Source organism: Cygnus olor, chromosome 1, assembly GCF_009769625.2.
Source record: "Cygnus olor isolate bCygOlo1 chromosome 1, bCygOlo1.pri.v2, whole genome shotgun sequence".
NCBI classification, from domain to species: Eukaryota; Metazoa; Chordata; class Aves; order Anseriformes; family Anatidae; genus Cygnus; species Cygnus olor.
The window spans coordinates 61,723,468-61,746,993 of record NC_049169.1 but is presented as its reverse complement, the minus strand read 5'-3'; the positions used below and the strand labels follow the sequence as shown (position 1 = coordinate 61,746,993).

General features: G+C 45.0%; 1 protein-coding gene across 6 annotated transcripts in view; it reads right to left on the bottom strand.

Annotated features, from left to right (window-relative positions):
- Positions 1–23,526, bottom strand: part of CREB3L2 (cAMP responsive element binding protein 3 like 2) — a 79,776-nt gene that overhangs the window by 38,232 nt on the left and 18,018 nt on the right. For 5 of the 6 annotated variants that reach the window (XM_040561283.1, XM_040561263.1, XM_040561273.1 and 2 more), the window contains exon 2: positions 1,143–1,359. In XM_040561283.1, coding sequence (XP_040417217.1) covers positions 1,143–1,359 — 217 coding nt within the window. Of the gene's footprint in view, positions 1–1,142; positions 1,360–2,391; positions 2,483–23,526 lie in introns of those variants that run through there. The other variant, XM_040561312.1, reaches the window with a different exon arrangement.

The window sequence follows — 23,526 nt, the reverse complement described above, 5'->3', positions numbered from 1 at the left end:
CGGCGTTAATCATATCCTGTGCATCACCATTTCCCACAACATTTATAATGCTGCAGTCACTGTCTTCACAAAATCACCAATGGCTTCTTGATGCTTTTAATTCTTTGCCTTCATTTTCTTCTTCTCTTAAAAGTATAAAAACAAAAAAACAAAACAAAACAAAAAAACAAAGAAACAGGACTTCAGCAAGACAGCTTTAAAGACTGGAGCACCTGAAGTTGCATTCCTGCACACATATTTAAAAAAAAAAAACAAATAAAATGAGTGAGTTTTCATTTGGGGATACCAAAAAGCTCCACATACTCACTACTAAAAATAACTTTAGTTTAAAGGGAGGGGGTTGTTTTTTATTAAACCTGAAGTGATGTAGGTTGGAAGAGACCTGTGGAGATCAGCTTTCCCAATCCTTTGCTCAAAGCACAGCCAGCTCAGATGAGATTACGCAGGGCCTATTCTGGCTCAGCCTCGGATACCTCCACAGATGAAGACAGACTCTGACACCTGTTCAAGCACTTGACCCACTCACGGTGAAAAAGGTTTTCTTAGCATCCAACTGGAATTTCCCTTCTTGCAACTTCTATCGTTACTCTTGTGCTATCACTGTGCATCTCTGAGAGGAGCCTGGCTTTGTCTTCTCTGCATCCTTGCATCATGGAGCTGTAGACAGCAGTAAGATCTCCCCTCTGCATTTTCTCCTGAAGACTGAAAAGCCTTCTCATCCTTTCCTTACATGTCACGTTCTACAGTACCCAGACTTCACTCATTTGGTTTATCGGTCTCCATTTACCTTCAAGAACCACGGATTTGGATACATGGAAACTAGTGTATTTTTGGACCTTCTCCCATTTCTTTTGGATGAACACTTCAGTTTTAACTCAAAATGTTAACAGTGAGAAGTTAGTAATTTCTGCTGAGCACAACTTCCTTGTTTGTGGACAAGTTTCTTTACCCACAATGCCTACAGACTTAAATCAAAGAAATCCCCTCTGTGACTTCATTGTAGGTATTTCAATTAGCACAGAAAGTCCACATGCACCCGTGGTGCATCACCACCCCACCAGGAACATTTCATTACTCCACCACCACGACAAGCAAACAAGGACTAAGGGGAACAACATGAATTTTGCACACATCAGTACTACCTTCGTTGAAGTTGTCATCAGTCGAGATGTGGGTGAGGGGAGACTGGGGCCGGGAGTCCCCACACAGGGAATAGCTGTGCTCTGCCTGGATGAGGGGCGCTGGGGATGCTGGAGACAGCTCCACCTCCATCACTTCATTCTTCTCAGACAAGAAGGGATCGTTCAAGAGCTGGCCTAGGACATCTGGTGAGAACTCATCCAGGAACTCTGTGAAGTGCTGTGGAGATAAAAGTGGGAGAAAAGTCTATCTCCTTGCCTGTCTTGTCAACAACATGAGAGCATTGATCAGAACAATCCTAGTATCTGCACCAGGCATCTGTGCCAGCCAGCAGCAAGAACTACCAGCCCTGCTTAAAGACCTCCTGCTACAATCGCTACTTCGAGTTGAAAAACTACAGCTAGAACAGCGGTCCTCTCGCAGGCATACACTGAAACAGAAAGGTCTGTGATTAACTCGCAACAAAAGCAGAAAATAGAAGCACAGTAGCCATGCCCTGAAGCAACCTCCTTTTTTGCCCCAAAGGTACTCAGTATGCCACCACCAATGTGATACCACACGTCACCCAGACAGCATGAAAGTTCCTGCAGGATTTACTGTCAGAATACTTTGTGTGTAGAATAGAACATACTGGGTTAATGTTCACAGAGAAGAAAAAGGAAACGTACCCAGGCACAGACCCTCTGCCACTGCAAATGACACTTCTAACTGCCCAGAACAGACGATGTGCTCTAGCAAAACGGGTCCACACGTCTCCAGACAAGCAAGCAATGCATTTGCTATGCAGTAGATTTCCTGGCTAATTTAGATATCTATTTCAGAAGTAGCATTCCAGCTAGGACAAGAGCACTCATCCAGCTTCTAGGCCCCACAGCTGGAGCTCCTGCCAGCCAGTACTAATTACCACTTTATTTATTACACTGGGTGCATTACACTGACAATGCATGATATGTCTGTGTGCACTACGAATAACTTTGTGCTTGTTTCTTATTCAAAATGAGCACAAACCAAATCTCCTGATCGTGATCTTCTTCCTTGAGACCCCAGTGCAGTTCCCATCAATACCCAAAAACTCTGCGGCTCTTTCTGTTTTCATTTCAAATGTCAGAAGACATCTTGGACAGACCAAGAAACTGCACTGCAAGAAACCATTCCTGCTCATCTTATTCACATAAAGAATTCTATTTTAGTACAAAAATGTTTGTACAATGAATTATAACAAGCTTTTCCAAACAATCAGGCATTATCTACCATTTTATATAAGAGTCTTTGTCAACTGGGGCACAGTCCTAAGTCTGTTTGATTTGCTCTGTTTTTGCAGGCAGTATTGATCTTGGCTCTTCATCTTGCTCTCTCCTGCAGAAACAAACACTGAAATTCAAGATCTGACTTCCTGTAGGCTAAATTAAGAATTAAACTAGTCAATATTGTATGAATCCACGAGGGAAGCGGCGTGCTTACACCTCTTGCATGCACATTGCACAGCTCCAGCAGCATTTGTGGCCTCAAAGCCTGATGCTAGAAAACACTGAGCTCAGTCGTCTCTTACAGAGCCCATGATACGTTTGAAGGGACACAAGCGCCTCTTCCAAGATGCTCACCAATACTAACTGGAACTTCTTTCAAAATTAGAAAGGCTTCAGTCAATTCTGACAGACACTGAGGAAAAGAAAATATTTACTAAACATAAGGCAACAAACAGAGAACCACAGTTACTATGTACAAACAACAAGCTAGCTAAAATAAAGCCTTTACAAATGGCAAAATGGATTCATAGTCTTGTATTAGCTTGCTGTGAATGATAGCTCTACTAAACAAATTCTCAGACGACTCATCAAGAAGGTCATCACCACATTAGAAAGCCATTTTTATTTTTATTTCAATACCCAAGGACTCACTCTTCACAGCCAGGGCTGCTTCCCAATATCTGAAAGGCTAAATGTATAAACTATTATTCCCTACTAAGCAAAGCAGAAAGGGAAAGGATGCTCAGGATTAGCTGAATACCCTCATGTACCAATAAGGACACTGAGTAAAGCAGGGTAGGCAGCTATCAAAGTGTGAACATGGGACAGTAATGCTTCCCTACCATGATAAAAGGCAAGGATGAACCTACAAAAAGCAGTGCCTTGCTTAGAAAGAACTTTTTCCCCATAGTCTACGCGCTTCTTTTCCTTCAGGCTAGTAGTAAGTGTCAATTATATTTGCTTGCCTATTATCCTAAAACTGGCTAGAACATTTCCCTCTATCTAATTCCTGCATACATTACTCTGACTGATGACTAACATAAGCTGAAAACAGGCTGCTACAGCATTTGTACACTGGTTTCAAGACACAGCTATATTACCAGCAGCAGCATCTAACCTGAGGATGTCACCCTGGAAAATATCATACCTAAGCGCTGACTTAGTCTGACACAATTCAGTTGTTCTAAATTAAAACAGACCCAGCTGAAAGACAAGACGACCACAGGCTACTCAGCTATTTTTGGTAAATTCACACAAAGGTTTCTGTTAGCCTTCTACATACTACTGCTTCAATATGGAAGAAATTCGTACCATTTTATTTCTTCCACTTGCTTAAAGTTAGTTTAGATTTTTTTTCTTTCTATATGGGGAATTTTCCTAAAACGATTTCAGGAAAAGCAACAGAGGAAACAAACATTTAACTTCCCAAAAGCAGACAGAAAGAGGACCTTGGGGTAGGGAAGGGAGTTCAACGTGTTCCTCAACATGTGTGCTTTCTCCTTTTCAACTGCAGCTGCAAAGCTGACAAGCAGCAAGCTGTGAGGAAGAAAAGAACGTGCATGTACAACAGAAGTTTCTGACAGCAAATAAATGGTCTGTCCATTTTTAAAATGGTTCTTTAGTTTTGTTATCATGTTTTAATCTTATTTTTAATGGTCTGTGATGTAACTTTGAACACTGGTCAACAAAGAAGCCTCCAACAAGGACCACAGGCCAGACTGGACTCAGTGAAGAGATACAGTTTTGGGGGATCTGGACTTCTCAGTCATTAGAAAAAACAACACTGCTTGAATCACAGGAATATTTTGTATATACACGTCTCTACTACAGTGAACACATGAAGCTATCTTGCTTTTTTTTTTTTTTTAAGAAAAAACAATAGTCTCATTGAAAGCAGCCCTGTTTGCTTATAGAATTAAAAAAGAAAAGGCATGTAAGCAGCAGCTACAGCTGAAGCTTTTAGTAGTTAGGCAGCCAACTCCTCAGTTTCCACCTAACCCTAAACTGCTCTCCTCTACCTTTTCAAGGCACGTCCTCCCATCACCAGCCCTCCTCCTCTCCTCGCTCTGCCCTCTATTTCCACACACACTGCAGTCATCAGCAGCCACTTCCAGAGCGGAAAAGCCACCGAACAGCCCTCCATTCTGATAGTGCAGCAACCACCCCTCCACTCAGGAAGAGTAAAGGGCAATTTCGGGAGGAAACGGAGAATTTTACACTGTCAGAAACTGAATATACATTTGGTTGAAGAAGAAAGAAATCCTTTGTCTGCAGCTTTCAACTTGGCATCTTTCCCCAACAAAGTTTACCCTTAAAAAAAAAGAGAAAAGAACACTCGCATGAAAAAAGTGCTTTTCAGAAAACAAACAAACAAAAGCCTCTGCAGACAGCTCTGTTGCCAGCTTCCTGCTATCCTCACACACCACTGCCGGTGACAGCACTAATTACAGCTACATTGGTACAAGGAGTCCACTTGAATTATTAAACTCTCCTCCCCGCAGAGCAAAGTGATGTGTTCAGCTGGGATTTTAACCTCTGTAAAAAGTCGTGGATTTAGGACAGCCGTAACCTTATCTTCCGCTTCCCCTTCTCCCAGAGCACTGCAAAGACAAACAAAACACCAGAGTTTGCAGGGAGAAAGCTGCAGCTCCACAGAGTTTCACCGCCAATCTGCTTGGATGTTGGCTCCCCCCTATGAGCCAGGTGTTTTTGGGGAACACAAAACACCTACAGACATCGGCCCTGCGGTAAGCAAACAGGAGAGAGCTCTGGCATCCGGGCACGCGGTGGATTTTGGATAGCTCTTAGAAAGTCTTATTTGGCTGCAGGCCAAGTGAGCCGCAGGCTGCAGCTCTCACAGCGTCGGACTGTTCCTGCCAAACAAAGCCCCTTTTCTCCAGCTTTGCCTAAGGACAATTTTTTTTCTTGCTTGTCTGCTCAAATGAGCATCTCTGAGGTAAAACAGACTCAAGTTTTGGTAGTTTCATGGGAGGGCTGACTTCTCCAGCATGATAGCCTGAAGGCAGACCAGGGCACTGCTAGCGCTGGTTATCTCAAGGTGTCACGTTATCAGGACAAAGAATGAAACAGTTGTGCTCAGGAAAATGGCTTTCGAAGAACTCACTAAAAAAGGAATGAAGCCGAGAACCCGAAACGACATTCCATAACTACATTTAAATTATTAATCAAGTGACATGCTTTTCTGAGCCTGGAAAATGTACTGTGTCAAATAGGAGACCTACGTGCTTCCCACAAGAGTACACCCAAGGTTTTCCAGCAGAGATATCCCAGATGGGAGCTGCAACAGCAGCACCCCGGCCCACCACAGGCACCAGGACCCTGCTTGCCAGCCAAGTCCTACAAGTAGGCTGTGCCCCGTACTCCAGATGAATCCTACAAGCAGGCCATGCTCTTCAAGAATCAATCCCAGGGCAAGCTGGCCTACATGCAATGTGCTGGGACGAGAACCAGCCACAAATTTAAGATATTCCCCTCCTGGGAGTTCGCTGCTCCCTCCTGGCTCCCCGAGTCAGGGCAGCAGGCCTGTTGCTCCTGGAGGGATCCACGTCCCCCTCCACAACAGGAATCCCCTGTGTGGGAGCATCACTTCTGTCCACCAGGCACTTGGGATAAAAGTGAAGCCCACCATTGGCCTGTGGGTAAAAAACTGCCCAATATTAACCACTTGTAAGGTCTGAGCTGCAATAATGGGAGCAGGGAGTAGGGCAGGGACTGCATCCTTACCTCTGTACCAAAGGAATAAGCAGAGTGGACATCATGTACAAGGCAGTGCTCACAGAGAAGATATGGAGATAGGGGAGACAAACCAGTCCCCATCTGTAGGGATGTAGATGTCTGTGCACCCCAGGCATGAATTTGTCCCCACCCACAGTTTCCTCTCTCCCCCTAAGTTAATTGGTAGAAGAGGGAATCATCTCCTCCTCAGCTCTTTCATGATTTGTATAATCAAAGGTGTGTAGGAGATAAAAGAGCATCACAAAAAGTAGCACCATTTCCAGTTAATAGCATCAAACACCAAGAAGAGTGGCTACATGGAGATACCATCTCCTTTTCAAGGAGCCAAACACACATTTCACAAGCATCTGGCAGCTGCTTATATGGTAGCTGAGGAGGTCTGACTAAGAGTCACAGCTGTTAACACAAGGCTTCAAGCCCTGGGGCGTCCAGGCAAGGTGCCAGTTGTTAAAGATGGCACATACATGCTATTCTGTCTCAGTGAGCTCAGCTCTAGACTTGGTTGTACGGCAGGAGCTGTCAAAGGCACCGCACACAGCTCTGCCTAGATTTGAAAGGGCCTGGAGCAGAGACCTGCCCTTTCCAGCTAATGAAGAACCATGCCTAGAGACATTGCTCATGGAGGACTGCATATACCAATGATGATGATGCAGCAGAGAAGTCCATGACTTTCTGCATACCTCAACTCAAAGGCACTTACTAAAAAGCTCCCTCAACACCGGTGTTTTCTTCCCAGGCATGTTGCTGGTGGTGCAGTTGGCTTTCCTGTTTCAAGTTCACCAGCAATGCACTGGAGGTGTGAGCCAGCTTCCAAACAACCAAGACAACTGTTCTGAGCACTCATCGGCACTTGGGCATCAGTTCATTTTCACATAGATTCAAACACGAACTCTGCAGATTTTCAGGTACATCACATTCCTCAGCTTCTTCCTCTTCCGGCAATTCTTTATGTTTGCAGCAGGGAAGCTGGCCAACACACATTCTTCTCCAAACTCAGCCACGGCTTGAATCATGTAGTATTCATCTTTGTCAGCTTTGAGAAGAGCTACCAATGGAGCCCCCTATAGCCTCACTTCCACAATTCACTCACACATACCCTTCAGGGAACAGAAAAGCTCATCTACTGGCATAGGATGCGTTGATACATCACTGTTACAAGGCACAGATCCAAGCTCCTGCTGCACTGCTCTTACAAGGATGAAAAATGAAGGACGACCTGGCAGCAACACAGTATTTTTCCAGAAGACTGATTCCAAAGATGGGGGCTGAAAGAGAATCAAGGCCAACCCTCACCAGCACCCCCACAGGGAAAAGAGTGGAAGAGCAGATGGCTGCACACTATACAACTTGATGTACCAGGGTGCTTACCTTAGGTATGTGTTAATTTGGGGAAGAAGAACAACAGAGGAAAAGAGAAACCAACTATGTTTGGCAGTGCATATTTGAAAAAAAAAAAAAAAAAAAAGTCATCCGACTGTACCTGAACTGGCTGAAATCTCAGTTCCCCAGAAGACCTCTTAGACAGACCATGGTATAAATGGGCATGCAACTGCAGGCACATCTAACTGCTCACTCTTAAATGAGACACAAAGACCCTCCCTTTCGGCCTGATTAAGGACCAGAATAGCTGGAAGAGCTTTCTGATGGCAGGAAAAACGTCTTACACACAGCCACTGCAGAGAACAGGGAGACTGAGGACTGTAAACAGTCCCCACTAGTCACGCCTAAAACATGCTGATAAAACAGCAGAGATTGGCTTATGTACCTGCCAAGGACAAATAGAAGGAACCTCAGATTTCTAGGTGTATATCTTGTACAGTGTAAAAAAAATCAAAACCAAGACACAGAGGAATAGTTGCTTAATTATTTTACTCTACTATAAAATTCTTTACTATATAGTCATTGACTACACTGAAATTGCCTCATTTACAGGAGGATGTGAAGAGTAACATGAAATTGGATTTGAAAACAGCAAAGAGATCTACCATAACAGCAGATAGGATCATTTGGAGTCTCACACCAGCAGTTACTCATTTTAATCACCAAAAAAAAAATGGATGGATTAAAAAAAATCCACTAAGTGAATAACATTCAGGTTGTGTCATCAGCAAAACAAATGCCAGGAAATTCAGAGCTAATGGATTTACATGGTAATTAAATCTGCACATCTTCCCAACTTGCTCAGGTTACGCAGCTGGAAATGCTGAAGTTCATGCTGAGCAAATCTTATAATCCACCCCATTATGCACACATGCATGCACACACTTCCATTGCAAACACTCAAGTATTTCCAACCCACAATCAGCAAAGCAGCAGCGTATTTATTTTTAACTAATGGGGGATTTTTCAAGAAGCATATTTATTCCTTTGCCGTTCCTCGTTCAAAAATATTCTTTCACTTTCTTTAACCTGTCCTCCTCCAAAGAATTTTGGATTTGAAGAGGGAATTAAAAATAAAATTAAACTCTGTAATAACCAGGAGTAAAGAGGAGTTGAAAGAAAAAGGAGGAGCCCCTGCACAGTCAAGGCAGGGGTGAGAAGCAACCCTGAAGTTCAGTCTCTCTTAAGCCCAGTGTCCGCAGACAGCAAAAAGGATGCTATTGCTCATTCCTAGCACGGGCCTCTTGGGAGCCATTTAAAATAGGAAAATCCTTCTCACATTCCTCTGCCCTCCCCCCACTACACAATTCTTGGACCTAGTCTAACTTTTCAATAGGCTGGGTACGTGTTTTTCTATTTCCCCTCCCCATAGGAGCTAAAGTCAGAGAGGAGTGAGTCACGGGGGGCAGCACACCAGCGCGGTGACTCAGTGAGCTGGAAGCCCTTCAAGAAGGCTCCCCATTTGGGTCCCTGGGCGAGACCTCAAAAAACATTATCAATTTTGTGTTGCAAGCGTCTGGATTATGCACTCAGGTCAGACATATTCATTTGTTTGTTTCTACTACTGATTTTTTTTCATTTTTTAAGGGATTTTTTGTTTGGGGATTGTTTTTTTTGTTTGTTTGTTTATTTTTCTCCTCTGACATCAGGCTCACTGCTATGCACTTCATTTGTCTCATAAATCAGCTCTTGGGCTGCCAGCTTGAGCTGCAGAACTACAGAAAACTGAAGCGCTCTCTCACTTTTCCCCATGCCCTTCACTCCATCCGTGAGCAGCATGGTCACAATTATTTACCAAGAGTGATTTTAGAGGCTCCAAGACAAGCCTGGCTGACAGGTCTGCCTTTGACGAGCTTCCAAAATGCCAAGAGTAGCAGCAAGCCTCCCCCTGCCACCTCCAGCTGACGTGACTCACCCTAGACAGAGAGGGTAGTTGAGCTTCCAAACCTTAGTCATTGGTGTCTCTGGTGGTTTCTGGCATCCAGGCAAGGCACTTAAACAGACCAGTTATGTCTTTTTTAAAAATCATCTAGTGAAGAAACGAACAGATGCAGTTGGTTTTGTTTGTTTTATTTTGTTTTTGCCCCAGCTATGCTCCATGCATTTAATGCCAGTCAAAAACATTTGCTATGAGGGTTGGTGCACCTACTGGCGCTTCGGAAGGAACTTACACTTGCTGCAAGTTTTGCATCTAACTAGTGTCTTCTGGGCAGCCACCCAGTGTTTAGCCAAAAACAAGCAGTGAAAGAAAGCCTTCAGGCAAGCTGAAATCTCTGTATACAAATTTTACAACTCACCAGTGGGCATTTATGGTCTTGTTAGCTGCCCAAGAGCCAGGCAGCAGGGATAATACGTTTTGTCATTGCACAGCTGGTTTAACTTATTGCCACTTTTGAAAGAAAACAGTTACTTTGGTTTCTTCTTAAATACACACAGAACGGCCTTAACATTAGAGCACTATTTCACAACATTTGGGCACACTGCACTTGGTTTCATTTATCATCTTCCCTCACCAGGGAGGTGGGAGGGGAGGAAAGCAAGGAAAACTTGTCTCAGTCCTCGTGTATCAGCATGGCTTGTTGAAGGACACAAGTAAGCCCTTTGTAAAGGCCACAGCCAGCGTAGTAATCACTGCATTTCAAACAGAACCACTAGCTTTGCACCCATCTTAAAGATGACTTACACATGTAGCAGGAAGAAGAAAAGAATAACCAAGGGAAGAAATCAGAAGTCACAGGGACTACACTGGGACAAAACCCTGTCCCCATCGCTGACTAGCACCACGCCGGTCGGTCAGTTACTTAAAGCAGAGATGCTGTAACCTGCCCTGCAGGCAGTTCGCTCATCTGCTCACCCCACAAAGTCTCATTACCAACCCCATACATCAAGCAACACCTGAAGCTGCCAGCCTCAGGCGAGGGGCACAGCCTCCCAGGAACAACTGCCCCAGCGGGCATACTGCACCGGGTGCTGGCAGAGCAGGGCAACACCGAAACGCCTTGTCTAGCTTCCCCTTAGTGCAGAGGGCTCCTGCAGAGCACAGATGCTCCCCAGCTCAGCCTGTTTCGTGTTTGAAGTGTTCCCAACAGCCTCCTCCCTAAGGACCAAACCAGTATCTTTCAAAGGAGGATCTTAAATTAGTCTGAACAGTGTAGGTAGGAAACAACAACTTCTGCTCCATCGCTGGAGCTCGCTGCATGCTCTCGCTTGCCACTCATGACTGACAGGACACTTAGCATTTAAAACAAACATTGCTATTTTAATCTCCAAGAACTTTACTTCTTTAAAGGCTGCAAAGTTTAAATGGCAGACTTCCAGCTTGCAGAGGTTATCGTTCCTTCTTTTTTCCTAGCAACCGCTGCAGATCTACATTATGACCACAGTCATAATTCAGGTCTTTAATTAAGGCTTTCTGGTTATTATAAAATAAGTAAGGCTTTACTATTGGTATTGGGCAGCTTAAGGATAGGGCGGGCGTTTTATTTCACTAAAGAGTTATTAGGTTTTGTTTTACAAATGCATTTTTAGTTGGAGGGAGGGGTGTCTTTTGGGTGTGCTTGTTTTAAGAGTAGAAGTATGGAAGCTGAGGCTGGAAAATAAAGGGCACAAAGTTAAGCTCCTAAATGTTTATTTAAATGCTCTTGATTTTTGAAGAGTCAGGCTCTCTCTCAAAGTGTCCAAATGTGGACTCTGGAAGTTGATTATGGAGAACATGATAGCTTTTATAAAGTGCTGCCTAATGTACGTAGACATAGTGGTTAACGTTGCAGAGGCATTTAATATTTTAAAAGCAAAAAGAATACCACACACATATAATCCTTCCTTGAGCTCAAAACAAAAACAAAAACCAGGTGCTTGATCACAGGGTAAGGAGAAAAAATAAATATATAAACAGTGGTTCTGCAAAACAAATGTGAAGAAATCCATAGGTCACATTACCTTACCTGGGAGATGAACTGCCCTGCCTGAATCAGAGCTCAAGGATCAGCAGCCTTTGGCTAACAATGACCTCAGATGCCACGGGGCTTAGACCCTGCCCAGCAGAAACTGCTGCCCCCTCTATCAGACAGATATCTACTATCAGGCAGAAAGAGAAACAACACTGCCAGGACTTTGTGTTCTGTGTTGGTATCGCAGACCGTTACACATTAAGCACTGTGCACTAGGACAGTCAGTTTGATGTCAAATCCCATTCCAGCATGTGATCGAGCCAGACAGTGGAACAAGCCGTCACATTAAAGAACCCCTTACCTGTAAGCAAGTCCTACACCTTGCTTCCAGTACAAACATCCTCAGTTTTCATCTGATATACCTCTCATCCTTCCCACAACCTTGCACTGTGGCAAAGTATCGGCTCTGTATGCATCCAACAGTGGGTATAATCAAACCCAGACCTTCCAAAACCGTCAGAACTCTTTCAGCTTGCGACTATGCCCTATGTTTCATGTCCACACAGCTACTGCCCTGGGAAGCTAAGAAAGCAGAGTAATAGGGCTAGTGAAGACACCTGGGAAGACTGTCCCTATCTAGTACCTGAAGCCATGACACTAGAGCTGCACTGAAGCTGCCAGCACTGCCCAAACCCACCCCACAAAAGTACGCCTTGCGTTTCAAGCTGCTTCCAGTGGCCCTCCTCACCATGAGTTGGAGGCTTCAAGACACCCATTGCACTAGTACATCCATAATTCTGCAGAAATCCACAAAGAAATTCACAGAAATAGTGCTGGCACCCCGCTTCGTACGGACCAGTACCTTCATCAACACCGGCACTCGGGCACCCTCCCTCTAAGAAGAGGATGCCTTTTGCATTACATCACCGCAAGAGCAGTGGGGGTCACTTGCTATTACTTGTGTCGGAGGCAGACCAGTTTGTTTTGAAACTGTACTGAAAGCTGTAGAGAGAAAGGAAACAAGGAGACAGGATGTGAACGAGATAAAATAAATATACATGGAGAAGTATGCACAGCATTTGTCTAGACACATTATTTTAAGGCACCCCATACTTTAGAGCCAGTATTCCAATTTCCTACAACAATTCCTTTGTCACAGAGCCAGAAAACATTACTTCAGTCATCTTTATTTATATAAAAAAAAAAAAGAAGGAAAAGAAAAGGAATGGTTCTGAATCAAGGTTCAGGCTTTAACATAGCAGTAGATGGAAACATCTGTATCCTAACACACGGTCTTAAAAAACGAAACAAAACAAAAACCAAAACAAAGTCTGTAAGCTTCGTTCTCTGTGCTTTCCTGAGATACAGGGACTAGTGGAACAGCTTATTTAGTAATATGTGCACTGTCTCTGTCTTCACAAGACTTCATGATAGAGGGGAGACTTTCAAACCTGCATTGCTTTAATTTGGCTATGAACAGGCATTTCAGCATCTTCCAACAGCCCTCCCCCATTTAGAGCATCATAAATCATAGAATGGCTTGGGTTGGAAGGGACCTCAAAGATCATCTAGTTCCAATCCTCCTGCCATAGGCAGGGACACCAACCACTAGATCAGGTTGTTCAGGGGCTGATCTAGCCTGATCTTGAACACCTCCAGGGATGGGGCATCCACAGCAGAATTCCTGCTGTTCCTGCAGTTCCCTGCAGAACCCTGCATCTCACAAAGGTCTGGACATCAAACTTCAATTTCCAGACCTTTGCTCCCAAGCAGCATCACTTCTCAGGACATACAGGAGTTCCTGGGAATTGGGAATGATGCTCCAAGCTACAGGCAAAGGCTCCAGGGGAGGAACAGAACAGAGGCACAGGGGCAAAAGAGCCAGAAAAGCAGAGATGCACAGGGAAAGCAATAGGATGGGGAAGGGGAAAGTCACCATGCTTCAAAAGGAATAAATCTACAAAAGATACACAGCATTCTAAGGTTATGCAAGGACTTCTTCCATCCCCAGTTACGTATTTTTGCCGAGCGTCACTGACTTCTGCACCTTGACATTTAAAAACCCCCATCGTAAAATGGTCATTCTTGCCACTGTTATGGACTTACTCTTTTTTTTTCTTTTCTTCCACACCTGAAGTGAGTTCAAGAAGGAGCTCAGACATGTTAGGGGATGGCAGTGGGCTCCTGCATCCCCAGGTTGGGGGGAAGCAGGCATGCTGCTGCAGGAACACCGTCAGTGCAGCCCAAGCTCAACTTCACTGAGATCTCCCTACCCTTCTCCTCCAACAAACCACACAAAATATACTCATTTCCTCCAGCCCATGCTCTGCAGTCCTGAAGAGCTGGTCAAGCTCTTCAAGCTGCCCCCATACAACAGAGGATCAAGAGAACTCAGGAGAAGGCCTTTAAACAAGAAGGCATCAAGGTGGAAACAGATGATCTCTGAGGTCCCTTCCAAGCTGGGCTTTTCTCTGATTGTGTGTGGATTGCAAATCATTTATGAACACTTCAGCATACGCCTAAATAAACAAATAACAACAACAAAAAACCCTGCCAACTCACTGTGGCAGGTAAAGAGAAAGCCATACGAGGCAAACAACACTGCCTACCACGGAAATCAGAGCACCCACAAAACTCTTACATATTTAGACTACTGGAAGAAAGGAGAAAATTAAGGAGAGTTAACATACATCAGAACATAGAAAACAAGAAAGACTTAACAGAAAATACAATTCAGAGGGAAACAAGACCACTTCTGAGCTTGTTAGGCCCTAGAAGAATGTTAATTATATATCGGGCAATTGCTTGGCTGAAGCTATGTGGGGGAAGGGGTGAGGACCAAAATGTTTAATTGAACACTCCTGGGAGGGGGCGGTTCTGAATTACTGCTCTTTATATGAGAAATAACAGATGATACAGCCATCCCACAGGATGGTAATGAACTGATTTTCAGCCCAACAACAACGAAAGAGAAGATAAAAACAACAGCTACTCAAAGCTGACCGTTTTAATTAGCAGGCCTAGAAAGCCTCCATCTGAAAAGTCTGAGCAGAGCTGCTAAGGAGCTCTTGAAACTATTTTCAGTAAGAGACAATACTGATGGGCTGGGAAAAATACAAAAATATTTAAGTGTAAACAAGGCAGATGAAGTAACAGCAAATTAACCTACCTGCTGTTCATCCCTGACTAAGGGAAGAAATGGAGAAGGAAGAGAGTAGTTAGAGTCCAAGAACAAAAGGGAAAGAAGTCTAATTTTTGCTTATCATTCCACAACCATTTATAATCCAGCTTTGCAAATGTTATCTCTTTTTGTAATAATCTTACAAGCTTAATACACCTTTTCTCTGGCAAGGCAACTCACATGGTTCTATAGAAAATGAAGCCACAGCGATATGAAGTCAAGATGACACATTCAGTGGGATAAATAAATAACAAATCTTTTGATGTGAAACATAAACCAGTAGATTGCACCATATGTTTTCAGTGAGTTCCCACAGGGATCAGTTCTTCGCCCCAGACTCTACTATTTTATCAGTGACCTGAGAGGAGAAGTCACAACCACTGAACTTTGCAGATAACACAGCTCCAGCAGGAGCAGTGAGTAATGAGAAGGTCAGGTCACAAAAACAAAATGCGTTACTTGGTAAGTGGCCATAAACAAGCATCATGTTTTAAATAAAGCCAAAGGTAAAAATCTTACTGCTACAAAGAAAGGCCCCCAGTCACACTCGCCTGATGGACGAGTGGACAATCAGAAGTGGAGATCTTGAAGAGGACTTGGGATCGTGGGAGAAAAGTGGCCGAAGGAGCACCCGCTGGGCAGGTACCGCAAGCTTTGGGGCCTGGGGAGGAATTCCTGCACATGGGAGGGCCCTCCCCTCCCTTCAGCCCAGCTCATGCCCTCAGCCAGAGCTGGAGCATCTCTGCCTCACGCAGTCCTGGGACCAGCACCGGGATGTTCACAGCCATCCTGAGATGGGTGCCAGCACCCAGCCCCCACAGCCAAAGAGCTGGAGGAAGGTAACAGTACCACCTGACATGCAAACCTCTTGCCTTTTTTTCTTTCTTTCTTATATTAAATGAGGCTTCATATTTAAAAGAAGTCCCCCATAAGGCTTGACCCCCAGCTACACCCTTACACCAGTCACACAACGTGCTGCACGTCTGCGTCCAGCACACAACCCACATGGGCTTAAGAGACTTCTGAGGTCAGAGGCATATGAAGGAGGAATTTTCTCCATGCTCATCGTGGATGATGCTGCTACTGGCCACGGCCATGCTCAAATCCTGTACTGCCAAATTCCAAAAAAAAAAAAGATGTTGATCAGCCAGGGAATTCCAGAGGATCATCAGAATCACTGCAGAGCTGGAAATCCTGCCTCAAAATAAAAACAAATAACAGAAGAAGAAACCAATATATTTAGCTCATCAAAGAGGAAATGAATGCAGAACATGAACTTTAACTACTGAAACTGGGAGTAAGCATTAGAGAACGGCCCTACCAGCTTGCAGATAAGTTTATACGTTAAAGCCAGATCCATTCATAGTGGTTATAAAGGGACAGAATATTAAAAAAAAAAAAAAAAAAAAAAGGAAGGATGATCAGTCACCATTGACTTTATAAGCTGAAGCCAGGTCCATTCATAGTAGTTATAAAGGGGCACAATATATATATATATATATATTTATAAAAAAAAAAATAAGTGGGAGAGGATAACCACAATGGAACAGCATGAATTCTTTGACCCAAGCCATTCTTAATCCAAGACTGGAAGTTTCCCCACAAAGATATGCAGGAATTCAAACAGGAAACAATCTGGGGAAGTTTTACAATCCATGATTTACATAAAACTAAACTAATTAATCATAATCATTTCCTTTGGCCTTCTTGCAACAAAACAAGACTGTTTACTAGAGCAGCAGCACGTTCTGAAGAAACCTATACAAACTCAGAGCTGGGAAACCTGCTGATGCTGCTTTGCATTCCTACACTCCAGATAACTCGCTATCCTTATCAGGAAGGCAGCCAGGGAACACAGTTCAAGAACCAAGGTTTAAGACCAAAGGTTGTTGCACTACACACAACCCACCCACTCGGGAGCAAGCTCCAAACAAAGCGCTCGATAAACTCAGCACTTCAATTCGCAAAGGCAAGTGGCAAACACATCCTGCGGCACCAGCCCATGGAAAGCCTTCTCCCTGCATTTATTTTTAAGGCTGGGTTCCTGAGCCGTGCTGTAGGAGTGACTCAGTGCTGCTCCCCACACCCGAGCTGGTCTGGCGAGGGCTGCGGACACCCCAGGGAAGGAGAGGCAGGCAGGGGCTGTGAAAGGGAGCAGCTCCGCCTCTGTAGGATGCTGGCCACGGCACTGCGAGCTGCAACCCAAAAAAGAGCTCAGAGAGGGTCACAGATGAAAAATTCAGCAGGCTTGCACTGGACTTCAGGGTTTCTCAATCAAAGAGATCGAAAACAACAACAGCCAGCAACACCCACACATACAAACTGTTCCTTACCCTTTTGATACGGATTTTTTCCTTAGGGGCAGCTGCAGTTGTACCAAAGCATAAGTGAACACTCACAACAACCTGCGAGGACTCACAAGCAAATTGCTATGTGATCGTTTTCAGATCCCACACTGAATTCTCAAACACACCACGCATGATAGATGCCTCTTTTCAGTGGCAATGGGAGGTTCCCAGCAAGCAGGGTGAGGGCAATGCCAGGGCACGTGCGGGAATTAAAAGGAAGCTTCCACGTGGAGGGAACGATTTCAAAGGAACTCATTCAGCAATTGCTCTTTTCAAAGTCTCCTTTACACTTCCTAGTTAGCAAAGCTGCACATGTCTGGGCGTCTCTTTAACAGCCTCTCCTCCTTTCCAAACGCTGAGTTTGCAGCATCAGAAGGCTGTCCATAGCAGAGATCATCCGAGGAAAGTTATTTTGTTCTTGCTTTCAACCTGAGAAGGAGCACAAATACAAGCATCCCCAATTCAAGCACACAGAGAACAAGATACCTTGGGCTTTTAATAAATAAATGCTTAATAAAGCTTCCTTAATGTTTTTCTTTATAAAAATTAAAAAAATAAATAAATAAAAAGCGAGCAAGTGACAGAGAGGAAGCAGAGGGAGCATTTAAGGAAAGAAGGAGTTTCATCCTGTTTCAAGGATTAATTACAGGATTAACTCCACCAGGCAATGCAGGTTTCTGGCACTAAAAGCAGAACTGCGTTCTAGCCAACGCCTCCAGCCAGCACACACACACACACTCACCCCTTCCCAATCCACATCCCTCAAATGCTAATGCGCAAACAAAGGCACTTTCCCTTGCAGCGCTGTGATTTAATTAACTGGCTATATTGAGCGAGCGCACCGCACGGTGCAGAAGATGACTCTCCCGAGACAGCCAGAAAAGTTTGCCAGAGTCCTGGGGATAGAGACGGGCGGAGGGAAATTTCAGACATTGCATAAGCACCGGCACATGTAATCGCTCCCTGGTGTTATCCCAGCCAATGCAAACGCAGACCTGTGCGAGTTGTAGCCAAAAGCTACTCGAGCCATTCAGAGGCAACTCAGCGCCTGATGAGCAGGCAGGAAAGGGACCGAGAGGCGCAGCCCGTGCGGGAAGGACGGACACATGGCCTTCTCTCAGACGTCCGCCCCAGCATCCAGCAAGCGCTGGCTCCACGTCCCCACAGGCTCAGCCCTCAGCCCGTGCTTGTGTAGTGATTACCCCAGAGTTCAGAAGACAGAAAATAGTGTTCTTTTCCAAGTTCTGTCAAAATTCCCATAAGGAAAGAAATACAGCCTGGCACGTAGCCACCCCTGCCCAGCCTGCAGGGCCACCAGGCTGGGCTCCCCTCACCAGCATCCCTCCCAATCCACCTCCCTCACTTACCTGCTCAGCCCAAACCCATGCTGGATTTGAGCGGGGGCAGGCACCCCTGCTCGCCCATCAGCCAAAACACCCTGGCACATAAAAAGGATCACCTTGAAGCAACAGGCCCCTTTCCCGACCGAAGCAGCAATAACCAAAACACAATTCTCATTTAAATGTAGGACGTTGTGTTTTTTCCATGTGTTCTGTGAGCCAGCTGCAACGCACAGCCATGTGAAACCCTGTTTATCACCCAGCCAGCACAGCCCCCGGCATTATGCCTTCTGCTAGCTCAAGCACAGAGCACCTGGCGGAGGGAAAACACTTTCCTGGAACCAAACGAGCCTGTCTGGTTCTAGGAAAAGAAAGGTATATAGCCAGACAAATAAATGAGGGAACCTTGCACTACTTATCTGCAATGCACAACTCCAAAGCCAGTTAAGGCTACGCACGCATACACTCATATATACACACACACAGAGCTATATACTTGTGTGTGCATGTGTCTCCGTGTGTATTAAATATAGTTTAGCTTTTCATACGGCACCGTTGGCTGCGGAACAGTTCCAGCGAGCATCTGCTACAGACCATCTGGGCCGGGAGGGAATGAGAGCGAAACGTTACAGGACTCCTGAGGAATTTGAAACTTGCTGTGGATTTTACACAAAGTCGTTGCGTAAGGTACACCAACAAATGTGTGATACCAGGAAGGTTCCTGTAGTTAGAAGGGGGGAAAAAAAAAGAGAGAAGTGATCCGGAAACTGCTACTTTTTGCCGGGGTTGGAGTTGGCTGCAGACAATTCAGCGATCTCACAATCTCACTGTGATCTCACACTGCTGAAATTCAGCATCATTAAAAGAAACAAAATCAGGTTCTCAGGACATGCATCAGCATGGCAGAAGATTTAGAGCTAGACTAGGATTGTCCCGAAGAACTGAAAATGGTACTTGAAGTTAAATGGAGTATCTTAACCTTCCATCGAAAAAGTTAATAAAAAAACCACAGTATTTTTATTCATTACATTAAATTAACAAGCACACGTGGAGATATTATTTAGCTGTAGTCTCCTCCAAAGGCTACAGCTAAATTCAGTAACCGAGCAAGATTTTATAAATCAAGGCTCACAGTGACCATGCATCGTCTATGCAGAACCAATACAAAGACCCTTAGACGTGCCAGAACTAAAACCCTCTCATTTTCAGTACTGATGAGCACTCTCCTCTGGGTTTTTTGTTGTTGTGGCTACAAGATCTACAAAGGATAACAAAGGAAACTAAACAACATCAAGTAAGTACAAGCTTGCAGCGTCCACAAACTTCCCCAGAAAATTGTTCAGCACACAAAAGCAAAAAAGGGCTTGAAAACCACTGCTCTGGTTCTATTGAGAAGCTGCAGTTTCAGATGGCTTGGGAAGATCAGGTCCTTGGCAAGAGTCAAAATGACTACAGTTGGCACTAATGCCAAACGGGAACTCAGCATTTCTGGGATTTCCATAAGCTGCATCGTACTTATTCTGTAACAGTCTCGGGATGCGAGTATATAGACACCAGGAATTCCAGGATAGGACAATACAGAGGAATAGCAACTCGTTTTTAGAAAGAGTAGTTCCCCTTCGTTTCCCCACTATCAATCATACTTATTTTCCCAAGACTGCAATAAAACGTATCTAATAACACTTCAGAAGGGGCAGTAGAGTAGCATTTTGTGAAGAGAGCCCACAAGCCTATTTTACAGAAGGGCCTAATAGCTCCGTTCCACAAAAGGATCCAGTTACACAGGCTTCCAGTTTGAGCTTTATGGAGACAGTCAGCCATACAGCAAAAAGCCTGCAAACAGATGGAGATAATAGAAATATAAATGGACCATCCAGCTCTTGGTATAACGACCATATGTGGTATTTTAGAAGTTGCCAGGTTAGTGGGAGGGAGGGAAGGAATACAAGAGATCATTGGTGTTGCTCCAATCTCTGGTTAACGCAGTGCCAACCAAAACTATACCCCTCTTGAAAGGGATTGCTAGGCCAGTCATGAAAGGTTAGGCTAGAACGTGGAAATAGATTTAGACTAGACGTCCGTGCTAATAGCAATTCAAACTCCATATTCCCGACCTAAAATGCAAATATCAAATAAAACCAAGACAATTTGATATGCTTTTAAAGGTTTAGTACTCTAGCCATTTTTAAGCGATTTGTCTGATCTTGATGCTAACCAACGTTCAAAAATTCAAGAAGTGAATAGAGATGCACACTAAGAAGCAGTCATTTTTCACGTGTTGAAATCCGTACTCATGACTTTTCAAGATAGCTGCCATACACAGAGCTAAACCTGCAGGAATAAAAGCTTGATATGAGTTTTCATACCATATAAGGCACTGTAAATAAAGCTTCCTATTATTAGGCAGCATTGCTACCATACAGCTCCACGAGGTGCAACCAGAGCAGTAATAAGCAAGTTGGCTTACTGACCCAGCCAAACCGTGTGAAATTTCTCATTGCTGGGAGATGCCCATCAGACAAATACCATCTGTATTCAGATGCTTTCCTAGTATACTCTGAAGCTGATGTTTTGTTTAGGGAAGAAATTAAGCAGTTAAGAAGGACTACAAAGAAGCTGCCTGTTAGTACTTGTGAGAACCATGGTACTGACCTGGCTAAGGCCATTGGTGATGAGACAGGCAAAAAAGAGGTGAAAAGGCACAACAGGGGAACAGGTAAGGAATGCACGCAGCTCCTTATCTTGCTTTTCAGTGATTAAATTTCCCTGGCAATGACTGTTTCTTACCCCAGACACCACTTGCATAACTTGCACAGGAACAGCCACAGGCAAGCCTCCTCTGCTGAGATACCCAAGTTTCATCCTGGGCAAGATAACCTGGAGCAGCAAAGAGATCATGCAGTCATTCACCTTCTTCAGCTTCTCTGCCAATAATGCCACAAGAGCACTCTGCTTGTGATGGGGAGAGCCCTGGGGATATTGGAGACAGGGATGACACTTCACTAAGAGCCACCCAGAGGCACCCAAGGTGCATTTTGTATATGATACCTGCCCAGCCTTGGGATATCCACACCCTTCCATCTCTGCCCAAGTACTCTAACAAGTTCTGGAAAAAATCTACAAAAACAGCCCTGGTTCACAATGACTTTGCCCTCCTGCTGCCTGCAGGACTATCACTCTCATGCAGGGAGGAGCACATCTTCACCCCAGTCATTTCTGCTCACAGGATGGGACAAGGTGCCCAACTCATCTTCCTCAGCAGTTTAAACTGAAAAAAAAAAAAAAGGGCTCATAAGGCCTTCCCTTCCAGGAAAGTCTCCAGCAGAGATGAAAGACAGACAACCAAAGGCGGTGGCAAAACTCCCCTGCCACGGCCATCAGCAGGCATGCTTCAAGAAGTGTATTTTGAATTAAAAAATCTCTATACTCAAAATGATACAGTTATTCACCTTTCCTCAGTCATTAGAGCAACACCAATAGCTGTGATTTGAAGCCATCTCTTTTAACAAATTAAGGAAATACAGCGTCTCTCACACTCAACACCACCCTCAGGAGAATCTACGGTTTGGGAACCAGCAGAGTGACCAGGACAGAATGCAACCAGAATGGCTTCAGAGCTATTTTGGCCTGGAGCACAGACACAAAAAGAGCTACTGTCCTCAGAAAGAGCAAAGAGCATCCCCACAATTCACCGCAGAGAAGCCCCAAGCAGAGCCCCAGCCCTATTCGCACCACGCTCATGCTTTATGTTCAACTGACATCACCTGACGTGGTAAAACCCCCTGGATTTACATCATCCAAAGCTACAAACGTACGCAAGGCTCAGCAGCCCCAGGATCTGAAAAGCCCAATTGTTGGCACCAAGCTCCGCTCCTTCCCCACCAACCCAAAAGGAAACACAGGCACATTTGTTGTGGCAGCGCCACGCCACCGGCACACAGAGCAGGGGCTGTGCACAGGCGGCACGGAGCCAAGGGGGCTTCGCCTCAGGCCCAGCCACCCCCAGCGCGGGGTGGTGCGCTCATTTTCCCCTTCACACGGGTTTCTGAGGCTCCTTCTTTCGTTAATGCAGCCTGCCTGTGGCTTATAAGTACACACAGAGAACGAGTGTGAAATTCCTGCGCTGAGGTAGCTCCCCCGGCACAGCTGGCTTGCATGCGCCTCGTGCAGACAAAGAGCTGGGGTCAGCACCAAAAGCCAGGGGAGAGGAGCAGTGCCAGGAGTTTGGAAACCCAATTTCACTGCTCGCAGAGAAAGAACAACACCCCTGGGAGGTGAAGCCCAGGAGTGCCTGCCAGCCCCCCAGGGCTGCCCGGCCACGGCAGGGCACAGGCATGCGTGCTCCCCAGCCAGGGGCCCAGCCACCCCAGCGCCGCCCCACGAGCCTGCAGCTGCAGGAATGTCTGGGACCGAGCACACAGATTTTTTTAATTGCAGGCTCACTGGCTCAGTCTGTCCCAGCTGGGTGGTTTTTTAGGGTTTCTTTTTTTGTCTACTTTTTTTTTTTTTGGTGTGTGTCTGCACGTGCTTTGTTTTTGCGGAGGGGGGAAGAGGAGCAGTTATAAGGCAGGCCGCAGCACACTCCCTAGCCTATTCTTAGGCCCAGTGCTGGGGGCTTTGATGGGACACCCTCCATCCTGTTTGACCACAGTCTTATCTAACCCTCATTTTTGTGTAACAGTCTCCTTTTAAAACTCTGAGAAATCAGTTTTCTCTGCTGATAGTGGTGGAAAAAACAGGGCTCTCAGGCTATACAAACCAGCGCAGTAAGACCAAAGGAATACATTTCAGAAAAACCTTATGTGCGTGAAAATCCAGCATGTACGGAGGAGTGTTATAATGGTATCAAGCTACATAATGTACATGGGCAACCGGTCTTTTACAGCTCAAGAGGCTTAATACAGCCCAGATGCAGTGCACAAGAGCACGTCTCGAAAACCAAGCAAGTCTGGGCAGTTGCATGCAAGCTACTCAGGAACTCCAGCTCTGTAACCAAAACTCAGACTGAATACAACTAAGAGGCATGTTCAAACTCCAGTATTGGGTTTGAAGCCATCATACCACATTTCAGATACTGAAGGAGTTGATAAACATGCAATTTCTTACATCCTGACTTGAGTATCTGTCTCACCAATTGGCGTGGTCCAGTCCTTTTCAACATCCCGCAGCATTGGTACTCCTCACGAAAGAGTATCACCAAGAAAATCCCAGTGTTGCTATGTCACTTGAAGTTCTAAAATAAAA